Raw genomic sequence first — 12386 nt, forward strand, 5'->3', positions numbered from 1 at the left:
AATGACTGTATGAATGTACTTGTATAGCTCATGTGTTTGTACGACTTATTTGTAGACAAAGCCTTGTGGCATGCGAAGCGGCAGCTAAGCACCTCCGGCCACTGAAGAACGTGTGGCGCTTTTTATTCGGCAAAGTCTGCTTGAGCAAAAAGTATCTATCTCGGCGTTAGATCTTCACGCAAACGCTTTTGCATTAGCTAATATGCGCGTATGTGTTCCGTTCGCTACATTCGACGATTTATGAATTCTAGAAAAGTGCCGTAGCTTTGTCGTGTTTAATTAATTTTCATAAATATTCGAAATGAAAGTGTGAACAGCTCAATTATCCATTGCGGGCATAGTGATCACATAGCGTGCGAGAATTGTCAGCGGGTCAAAAGCTAAACGCTCAAATGCATAGCGTGTGTATGTGTGACGTCGCGCAATTGAAATGTTTGATCACATTTCGGGCAATTCTTTGAAAATTTCAAGTGTTTTAAAGTTTGATGAGCTATTGAAAGTGCGACTTAGTAGTTTTGGCGTTTTTAGAGCGCATGGTTGTCAAAATGAAAGTGTAAATTGATAAAAGAAAAAAAAAAAAAAAAACAAATTGAAATTCGTGAAAGATTAATAATAATAATTGTGTGTGAAGTCAGGCTACATAAAATGAATACTTAAATAATTAAAGTTTTCATGGTAAAAAAAATTCTTTTAATTTTGTGTAAACGTGTTTTGCTGCTATTTACTGAATTGTGACTCATGAACACTTGAAATTATTTCAAATATTTCAAAATGCTTCAATAATTTCCATATACATCTATTTTAGCCCAAAATTTTATTTATTTTATAAACTTAATATTTATAGCAACCATTCGCAAAATAAATATTTCTAACTTTCCGCCTTGTTAAACCTATATAGTTTTCTATTCATATTGGAATGAAACAATAGGTGAGGTTAGTGTGAGATGTCGATCCTAACAGGGATCTCACTTTAACAGCTCAGAACACCGGCGCGTTGTGGTATCTAAAGCTCCTAAATAATAGACCCAAAAAACCTTTAAAAATCGATATAGCGCTTTAAGCCAAGCACAAATTTGTTGAAATGGCTATTGTAAGTTTCAGCTCTGTTTTCCAGTTTGCCGAAGTTAAAGTAACCAAGATGTTTTAGGCTCGGCGTTACAAATGCTGGACACTGAAAAGGGAAAGTACCTGGATGTATCCATCATACCCTACTTCGTACAACTTACTAGCGTCCGACAGCCTAAACCAAATGCTTATTGGACAGCGTCCAGAGCTCCTAAGAATGCACCAAGATGAACTTTGTTAGAGGCAAGTGGTTAGATATATTCCCTGTGTTCAACTCTGAGTCAAAAAAGGAAGTAATTGTCGACCAGATCTTGCTAAACGCATGCCTATGGTAATCCAACTCTGTTTTAATCCGATCTAAGCGGGGCGAGGGTGCCAATTCTCCCAAGACTAGGTACACAAACGAGTCTGTGGATAAAAAATTTTGATATTATTTCTAAAGAGGAAAGCCACTGCTTAATTAGCTTTGAATGCACTTGTATTGCCGCTCTGCTGTCGATATAAATGTACGATTCCTTGAAGGAGGCGGGACTTCGTAGCAGTACGCCTTCTTTTCTTCTTTATTATCGTAGACACGGCTTACGCGGTTATATCCGAGTTTTACCTCTCGTCTATCACAACCTTAATAATAGCCACTTCTGTCTGAAAGACACTACAGTGGTCCGGTAGTTTAAAGCTAAGTTAGACGGAAAGCTCCTTACAGAAACCTTCTTCTGCAACTTAGCCTCCTAATTTCGAACCATGCATAAAACTCTCTGGACCTCTTCTCTCGATTTTCCGCAGTCACATATTTCTCGTCGGTGTGTGAGACACAGTAATCCAAGTTTTCAGGAATGCAGTTGAAAAAGGAGAGAATTTCGGTGAGAAGGTGCATGTGTGCTATGTTCAATTGCCATTGTGCAGGTACTATTTTTGATATAATAACCTTTGCAGGTACATTTTCCATAGCATAAAGGGGTATAAAAATAACTTTATTTGGTTTCTCGGTCAGTCACAATTTATTTGAAGACTGTAGCGATGCCTGACATAGAAATATACGCCAAATGTTGTGAGTAGACAATAGCTAGTCAGAGTTTCAGTACAAGGATTTGGGTTTGGTCAGTTGTATGGTAGCTATATGCTATAGTGATTCGATCTGAACAATTTCTTCGGAGATAAAAGAAAAATTGTCTAAAATAATGAGATTTGTTGCCATATAAAAAAGTTCTCCTAGTGTACTGGATATGACGATGTGAGCTGCTCTTTGAATACCTACAAGGAACTTGACAAGCGTAGCTTTTTCGAGCGTCCTACAGAAGGCGAAGAGAGCCAAAACATCACAGCATATTGTGGAGAAAATGACGTGAGCAAAAACTCAGGGTCTAGTTCGTGACCGTCGTAGCAAACGAAAAATGCCCTGTATAGAGTATAAATAGTCCTTATACACTGATACTAGTATTGATAAATCTATGTTCTTGTTTTAATATAGTAAATAACCGGAACTTGTCGGAAATGTATTTCAAGAATTCCCTACCAGTAGAGAGTAGTCGAGTCAATACCTTAATAGATGAATGTTGGGATTCCAAAGTGTTAATGATGATCAAGAATCTAAATTCAGATTATCGAGACCGACTGTGAATGGTATCGGTTTTTATGTGTTATATTACTTTATGGCGCTTTCATTTCGCTCAAAAATTTTCGCATTCGTTCTTCCCAAGTTCAAGCTCTGCACGGAAAGAAATATTACTCATAAATTAGATAAAATAATTTGCATACGAAAATAAATACCAATAAACCAAATATATTTTTTTAAGCAATGATGCTAGCGCGTAAGCCAAGGGCAAATTGAAATATATAAATATCAAGCTAATTTAATATATAAAAAACTATTTATTAATACAAAGTGTTTTTCATAGACTAAAGAATAATAGCGCTAAAATTTTTACAGTGAAAATGCCAACCATAGTGCAAATTGCCAAACAAATGATGACCTAAATAACGGCCGAAATGAATTTACTAGCACCCGCCTTGAACATAACCACCGAACTCCCCACCATCCACACAAATGCTAGCAGCTATGCTTTCACCAATAATTTACTCGCTGAAAGCTTCAACAACAGCAATGCGTTCCTTGATGAACATTACGCTAACAGTACAGACGTTGGCTTTTTCGAGGGCTTCACGAATAACGGCAGTGAGAGTGCTTTCAACGAGTTAATCGCCAACCTAAGCACAATTGCATACGACTTTGGCAAACAATTAGTAAGCACAGTAATCGATGCAAATGCCGAAGCTACAACACCCGCCGTCAGCACAACACCCATCCCACCGTCAGCAGCGGTGTCGGCAGCGACGATGCGTGACAGTGCTATCAATAATAATAATGAGGTCTACCACAATGTGTCATTATCGCTGAATAACTGGTGGCTTAACGCCACAAATTCAACGACACTAACCGCCAGCGGTGAAGGGATGCGGAGATAAGGTGACGTGCTCGATTTCGCTACAGCTACGGCTAGAGGGAATGCGCGGAATACGAGCACTGATGCTGATAGTTGGGTGACAAATGCACAGAATATTTACAGCAACTACGATGACGAAGAATTAGACCCGTGCCATCCAAACAATTCGAAATTCAACTGCACCCAGACTGATTTTGTGAAATTCCTGCTCGGACCGCAGACGCTGCCGCTCTATAAGGCATTGCTGGTGAGTAAGCACACAGTTTTCATAGAAATTATTGTTTATAGTATGTATTGTTTCCGGCATGAAATCTCTAGAGTCAACTAACGTTTATACCTATTTGTAACTTACTAAAAATAGAGACATCTGAAAGGTTGTAAGTAAAAAGAGCGAAGACAACTGAATTGATTTCGGTATGTGAGTGCGTCAGTTTTCCTTCGGTTAAGTCAGGTTAGGTTAAATTGCTGATCCAGAGATCGCACATGAACTATAATACTTAAAAGAATATTTTGTGAAGTCACAAATCTCACAGTTCGGCGAGATGTTTGAAAGAATGAACTCCCAAATACCATATTTAAACCATGATCTGGCAAACGGTGGAAAATCAAGAAGAAACTGTTGAGATGATTCCACCTCGTCATCAGCTGCTTCAGCTGCCGTCCGGTATGTTTCCCACCCTTAGCACCCTTAGCATGTTATTTTAGAACCCCTTTACCTAAGGAGAAGCTAGCCTTACTGAGATCATCAGAGCTCACTGGATCTTTTACGATCGATCTTGGGCCAAACGTATCTTGCGTCAGCGCATTAATGGATGGCAGTCCAGCTATGCAGTTAACACACGAGGAGAGGGAAGCACATACGCAATTTCATTGTTTGAACTTTTTTTTTGTACTTTCAGTAAAATTAATTCATTTACTAGAAATACGCAGTATTAAATTTAATACAAGAAGCTTAAGAAGCTTATCGCCCATACTCGTCTCATATACTTATGTACGTGTACATGTGGCTGTTCAATAACCAAATGGCAGTTTTGTACGCCTCTGCATTACCACGAGAGAGCTGCTTCCACAGCTCTGAAGCTTTAAAAAATTATTATATTCGGCATGCAAATGAGTTCGGTGTTAGCGCTCTACCCGTAGACGCCTACGACGCCGCCTAAACTAACGAAGCAACGCTATCCTGCGCTGGTGGACAAATATTTATCTGCTGATTTCGCCATTGTACTTTAACTCCTTTGACGTCGACATTTTGTTGATTTTGACCCACGTGCCCAGCACGCCCACTCGAAGATGTATGAGTGCAAATGTAGATACCCGTAATCATGCAAAATTAAATTTACGAATATTTTTGTAAAATTTATTTATAAAATGGAAAAGGATTGGCTGGAGTAAGCGACACCTTGCATCCGTTTGTGTTTCCACCGAACACAGCGTGGGCGTTATGCAAATTGATACTAGTAGGTAACGGAAAAATATTAGTATAGTATTAGTATTAGTAATATGCATATTTTGCATTTTTGGTAAAACTTTTGTTTATTTAAAAATAGCTGCGCAGACATCATTAACTATGATCATACGAGTACTGGCCTGCTACTAAAAAAAGAGTAGAGTGATTTGCATAGTGAAAAGTTCTCTCGCATAGTTTTTGTTGCACTTATAATTCATAAAATTTTATTGGCACTCATAAAAGTGTCTGCAACATTTTTAGCATATTAATTTACAGATGAATATTTTTGGCACTTTCTCCGGCTTGTATCTTTCACATCATATGCTGGCCCAGAAAGGGACTTTATGAAAGTAATTCAGAAATACAAAATAAGTGTAATAAGACCAGGAATGAATTCTTTAATTGAATAGCTTTTTTATTGTTTCGTATACCAGAGGACACTATTAGCTGCAGTCTCTATCTGCATCCGGCTACCAAATTCAGCCAACATCTTTCAAGCGATAGTACTATGTATAGGAAAGAATATAGGATACAGATATATACGGAAGGATACAGAAAGCAACCATATAAGAAGATAGTCAGACGGTATTGCTGAAATTGTTGATGTCATAAGTTAATAGTTAACAAGTGTATGAAGGCTTTAAGCTAACAGACAGGTCAATTCCACTAATCCATAATTTTGCCTCCCAACCATAAGAATTTTTCCGGCAACGGAAATGTGGATCAGCTGGCCAAGCTATGTGATGGTGTAGGCAAATCCAAGGTGAAGTCAATACCATGCCCACTAGGGTTGATCAAAAGAGGGCTTTATAGCTCAGGACAGATGAAAATCAATAAGATCTGCCAGATATCAAATCAGATATTGTCCAAGTATTATAAGACAAGAAATAAGGAGTTATTAGATAGGTCTAGGAAAGTTATAAACAGAATTTCAGCTACAAAAATGATCCGATTTCAGCCATATGCAACACAAATCTTCACAGAATGTCAAGGAAAACTTGTATCAAGTTATTTTAAGATATCTCAATTTTTACTCATGTTGACACAGGCACGGACAGAAGAAGAGGCAGTAAGACATCCGCAATTCATGTCGTCTCGTCATTTTGACCAATTGGCAATAAAAACTGTACAAGATTTCAGTTCTTTAGAATGCAGTCCTGCTATAATTAGTAAGGACACAAACCAAAAGCAGATAATTGTGTCCTCCTTTGAGCCTTATATTCGTAGACTAGAAGTTTCACTCTAACTTAGTGAATGTCAATGTAAATTGACGATATGTGAACTATATACATACATATATGTATGTACATATGTGTCATCTGGCGTGATGCTACAATCCGTTAACCAAATGCATATTTAAGGAGAAATTCAATAAAGGAGCGGCCTATTTCGTGATAGACTGGTATACGATCCCTACGAGCTTTTTTAATTTTTGCTATTTAAGACAACTTTTGTATATATAGTATAATATATATCTGTTAGCTTTAGTGCTTACAAAGAACCTCTTTTACTTTTTGGAATGAATTGTTAATCTCGAAACAGAATTGTGAGGGTAAAATTATAAAAAAATAAGAAAGAATTAACAATATTATGAGCCAAAAGATTTGCTCGACCATCGAGTCCCAAAAGAAAATCACACGCTGGGTTCTACATTAAAAGTAAAAGCATCGAAAAGGAAAATACGGGTGAAAAAGAGAAAATATCACGATACATACTGAAATTGTAGCCAATTTATTCCCTGCTCAGGTTTAATTTGAAATTGGTTTTCGCAAATTGGCCAAACGGTCGGCGCCTTCTGTTTACCTTTTTCGCGAGCACAAGTAAAAGTACATTTAGGCTTTTAGCTATAAATACCTGCATTTATACTTGTATGTAGATATTTATGTATGAAGGTGTGAAATTTTTATAAACACAAATTTAGCTGGCGCGCCTTCCTCGTCTTTGTGCAGACAAATCTTTCACTTCAATAAAATAAAGTATATGTTGTTATGTTTGTTAATTGAGGTCATTAAATTTCAGAGTGAATTATAAGTAAGTCGAAGTCTTGCTTTATTTTAATTCTTTATTTAGAAGAAAAGTGTTCAAATATGAATGTGAATATGAATACTTACACGTAAATATACTAATATACAATAAACGGTGTATTGGAACTGTATGGAATGCTTAATTGACCTAGACACCGCTTACGCGGTTACAGCCGAGTTAACAACTTTCTTTCTTTCGCAATGTGGCGCCAATTGGAGATTCCGAGTGAAGCCAGGTCTTATTCAACTGGTGTTTTCAACGTGGTGGAGGTCTTCCTCTTTTTCGGGAGGTCTTCCTCTTTTCATCGGGTGATGCGAGATTGCGATTGGAGGATGGAGTCATGTGTAGAAGTTCACGCAAGTGAGGAAAGTTCTCTGATTGCCATTCACTTGGGTGTGGCTAGAAACGATTCTTTTACATGTGACTCAAGCAGCTCACGACTTCCGGTCTTTGACCAAGTATCCTCCGTTTGAAGGCGAGCTAAAGTGAGAAGGCGAAACATCCCCTGCATAGGGTTGTGCGCTGGGTTTGGGACCCTCCACGTAAAAAACACCCCCAACGAAAAGGAAAAAAGCAGTCTCGGATGAGAGAGCTGTAGAACTGAATCGAGCAGGTACAATCTTTTATAAGAGTGTACAGCAGCTGGCGTATGCCGATGATATTGATATCATCGGTCTCAACACCCGCGCGTTAGTTCTGCTTTCTCCAGACTGAACAAGGAAGCAACGCAAACGGGTCTGGCAGTAAAACGAGGACAAGACGGAATATCACCTATCTTCAAACAAACAGTCATCGTATTCGCGACTTGGCACACACGTCGCTGTTGACAGTCAGAACTTTGAAGTTGTAGATAATTTCGTCTATCTTGGAACCAGCGTAAACACCACCAACAATGTCAGCTGGAAATCCAATGCAGGATTACTCTTGCCAACAAGTGCTACTTCGTCTGAGTAGGCAATTGAAAAGTACAGTCCTCTCACGACGAGCAAAGACCAAACTGTACAAGTCCCTCACAATTCCCGTTCAGCGAATTAAAAGACAGCGGCTACGCTGGCTAGGTCATGTTGTCCGGATGGATGAAAACATTCCAGCTCTGAAAGTATTCGACGCAGTTTTTTACGAGACGACAAGGCTACCAATATGGTCATTGTATGTGGTTGCTTTCTGCATTCCCCCGTATTTATTCAATAGTGCTCCACAGGCCTTTTATATATCTAGTACTTCAGCTTGGAAGATATTGGCCTTTTATATATCTAGTACTTCAGCTTGGAAGATATTGGCTAGGTGTGGTAGCCGGATAGAGAGAGAGGTATCAAGGGTGGAGTATACCTCCACCCCTAATTTGCAATCCATTTTGGGACCGTTAATATAGATAAATGTACTATCCTTCACACCCAATAAACTTCATCGCCAATCACATTAAGTTACCGAATTTAGCTGAGATACTTCTCCATATTGTTATTAGACTTCACTTAATTTAAAATATTTAAGTATATTTACTTAACCATCGTATTTTTACAGTACGGCAATACTGCATCAGTATCCATTTATGAAGGGTTATATTGCCTTTCTGGTCACTATTGAAAATAGTTGACGATTAGCGGCTAACTAATTATTAATTAAAATGTTTGCGAACATTTTTAGCATTTATTCCTAACATGATTCAAAATACTCATAACTCAACTATGACCACAATTTTTGTTCTCTTTTGTTCCAATAAAGGAAACTTTTGATTACTTCGGAAATTTGGTGATAGCTCTGGGTTTTTACATACCTGCATATATTCATGCAAATGTTTTTATATAAAAGGTGAGCCTAAAACGAAGATTGCGTTACTTTTTACTACAGTAAAATATTTCAAATTATTATGACCTAACCAAAGACAAAATTTAACGGGTTTTTCAATAGCGACGCTTCAAAAGTAGACTAATAGAGACAGCACACGAGGCTATATTTTTCCTTCCTTTTAGTAGTTTTGTCATTTCATCATAAAAAGATAAACGATTCAACAACGAGCCTACATTATTAAAATTTACTACCAAAATTCAGTGACAGTGGCCTCAACTTTAAGAGCGCTACGCCCATTTTATGGTCGTCATAATCATCCTTTCAGAACCAAAATTTGGCGTCCAGCGGAAAAATTTTAAACCGCACGCAGAGTGCAAATGTTCCCGTGTCCATGAGAAAAAGAAGTGCACATAGTGTCGAGACTTTTGCTGCTGCCGGCGTATAAATTGAGGAAGACCGAAATCCGTCTCTCACACGTCGTCAAGCGTAGGGCACCTCTGTGTCGTCGTTGTAGGGAATTTCGCGAGGAGATCTTGGACTACATCCTTACAAGATCAAATTGAAGAAAGAACTGAAACTGACTTGACCATCAGAATCGACGCATGCTCCTAAATTGCGCTGAGAAACAACTTAAAAATGATCTGGATTTTCATCGGAAAATCAGCTCCAGCGATGAGGTTCACTTCTGGCTGAATGGCTTCGTCAATAAGCAAAATATGCGCCATTGGTCAGCCAGCAATCCACACGTACTCCATTGTTACCATTACATCCCGAAAAAATTACGGTTTGGTGCGGTTTATGGGCCGGCGACCGCATTGGACCGTATATCTTCCGTGATGATCAATATCGGTACGTTACTGTATTGGGAATCGCGACCGTTCATTGATAACCGAATATTTTTGACCCGACTTGAATGATACGGACTTGGGCAATATGTGGTTCTAACTGGACGGCACCCCAAGCCAGGGAGCAAGTATCACAATCGATTTATTGAAAACCAAATTTGGTGAACGTGTAATCTCACGAAATGACCCAGTCAATTGGCCGACTCGGTAGTGCGATTTGGCGCCTTAGACATTCCTGTGAGGCAACGTTAAGTCTGTGGTCTATGTTAATAAGCCAGCGACGGTTGATGAACATCGTACGAATATCGAACGTGAAATTTCAGCAGTCTCGGTCGATTTATGCTTGAAAGCCGTCGAAAATTGGGTTCAGAGTGTGAACTTCTGTAAGGGTGCCTATGGTGGCCACGCAAAAGAAATCGAGTTTCGTACATAATGGCATCGAATGTACTTTTACTTTAAGAATTTCATTAATATCTCAAACCATTTATGTTTTATTAAAAAAAAGAACATTTGTAGTGCTCTTATTGAAAAACCCCTGCATAAAATATACATACATACATTCATAGATGTACAAGCGTGTGCAAAGTTATTCTTTCTGGCTTGTTGCATTCAATGAGCTTAAAACTTTTGGCAGTTATTTAATGTGTTAAAATTTATTTTATTTAGTTACCCTTCAGCATGGCAGCCCTTGAGAATCGCTGTTGTGTTAATAGTGCTTTTTTTCATATTTGATTAAAAAGTTTTCAATTTATTTGGATTTTAGTTCGAAACGAGCAACACATAGCTTGAAGTGCTCTTTGATTGCATCGTTAGTGCATGCGCTCTAATGCTTGTTCTTTTTGTTACTGTCAAAAGCTTCAACATAACGGTGATTGCATGAGCGCGTAGCCAGTTAAATTTCATATTGACAAATTCGGTTTGTAATTAACCTTATCGGCGATTCAATTTGTTCTGACACTTGTATTCACCACATCGTCCTCCACCTAAGTCTGATCGTCTCGATTAGACATATTTGCATTACAAAACGCTACAAGTCTTTCGAGATGAACTATAACCATGGGAAAAAAATAGTAAGACTATTTAATAGACTCGAGAACGTTATAACAATGAACCACGTTCAGGACAGCCATCAATATCAATTGGTGATTAACCCTTTCAGCCCCAAAGGACTTTTTTAAAACGATGTCAAACATATATAGAAGTTGCTTATAAGCAACTTTGGGGCTAAAAGGGTTAAGGATTGATTTAAAGTTTGGAATGAACGCCAATGGAGAAAGCGATGAAGTGAAAGTGAAATGTGACAAAATAATGAACTCTGAGGTATTTATTGAGGAAGATTGGGTAATGCTCTATAAGCCACCACACCTATATAATCGGAGAAAAATGTCAACAAACCTTGATTTTTTACCTGTTTCGACATGGCTTTTCCGGATTCGATTTAACTTTACCACGATATTCAGGCATGGTGGTTAACGTAGACCAAAAACTAGTCACCAGTACATTTCATGACGTCCTGGTAGTCGGATTCTCAGGCCCCAATTCTTTTATTTCATTGATTAACCCTTTCACCCCCGAAGTTGCTTATAAGCAACTTCTATCTATGTTGTGACATCGTTTAACACTTTCAGCCAATGACTTTTTTAAACGATGTCATTCATATAAAAGTTGCTTATAAACTTTGGGGCTAAAAGGGTTAACCGAAGTTCGTTACCAAAAATTATCCTTTCTGCTGTCGGTTTCGGTGTTCATATATAGCAAGCCACTAAGCCTTCAAGAACACGGATATATGGGTATTCCGAAGTTTTTCACACTTGACCACTACTTTCTTCAAATGATCTTCCAAAGTTCGATTGAATCGTTTTACTAGGCCATCGAGTTGCGGATGTAGTGCAGTGTATGAGTTTCGGTATATCAAATTTCTGGCACAGCTCCAGAATTAGAGCTAATTCAAAATTCCTCAATTCTACCTCTTGGTTAGGAATGGAATATACCTCTGTCCATTTGCTTAAATACTTAGTGCAAACCATATTTATTTTCGGTATAAAATTGGACCCGCTTTATCTGTCTATGTCTCCCAGAACCTCAAACAGGGTAGGTTTTCCACGAAGTTGGTAATGCCTAGAAGAAAAAAACAGAGCTCCTATAAAATATATATATAAAAGTTAACAGCGTGGCGAGCTGAGTCGATTTTTCCATGTCCGTTCCTTAGTTTTGCAGATATGTATCAGAAATTTAACAGAGTGGCTTTTCTTTCAAAGAAGCTAGTCATCTGTTGCGACCACCGATAATCGAACCACTATAGTGAGTAGCTGTTTTACAAACGGAAAGATCGAAATCAAGTTTTTTGAATGGATGGTTCAAAGAGGTTATTAAAGCCTCAGTGAACCAAAGTTAACGTTCGTATACTTTTGCAACATGTTGCAAATACTTTCTATCAGCCTAAGTCAATATTAGTGTATCGTCCACATTTTTGTGAAACCCCATATCTCAGGATCTTAAAGACCGAATCGTTTCATAAGAATTTAGTACACATATTATCTTGACATTCCTACAATGGGAAGACGAGCGGAATCGGTCTAAAACCGCCTAACTACAATGCACTCGGCACAATTAGCGATCCACTACATAACTAATTGAAGACAACCAACTCAATAAAATTTAAATTTTAATTTCTTCAAGGTTTTAGTGATTCACATATGTATATACCTTGTCAAAGTTCGAGAGCTTTTCCCAACTTCGCCTTTTCATACGCGAAGCAAACAGTCAGAACCTAAC

The 12386-nt window shown here is 38.2% G+C and overlaps 1 protein-coding gene across 1 annotated transcript in view; it reads left to right on the forward strand.

Moving 5' to 3' along the window:
• The first annotated feature begins 2979 nt into the window (after positions 1–2979).
• Positions 2980–12386, forward strand: part of LOC109579599 (neuropeptides capa receptor-like) — a 63536-nt gene continuing 54129 nt past the window's right edge. The window contains 1 exon segment of the mRNA XM_049459238.1: positions 2980–3753. Within this exon segment, the coding sequence (XP_049315195.1) occupies positions 3052–3753 (702 nt within the window). The 5' untranslated portion in view covers positions 2980–3051.

The sequence above is a fragment of the Bactrocera dorsalis genome, chromosome 5 (genome assembly GCF_023373825.1).
Source record: "Bactrocera dorsalis isolate Fly_Bdor chromosome 5, ASM2337382v1, whole genome shotgun sequence".
Classification (NCBI taxonomy): Eukaryota; Metazoa; Arthropoda; class Insecta; order Diptera; family Tephritidae; genus Bactrocera; species Bactrocera dorsalis.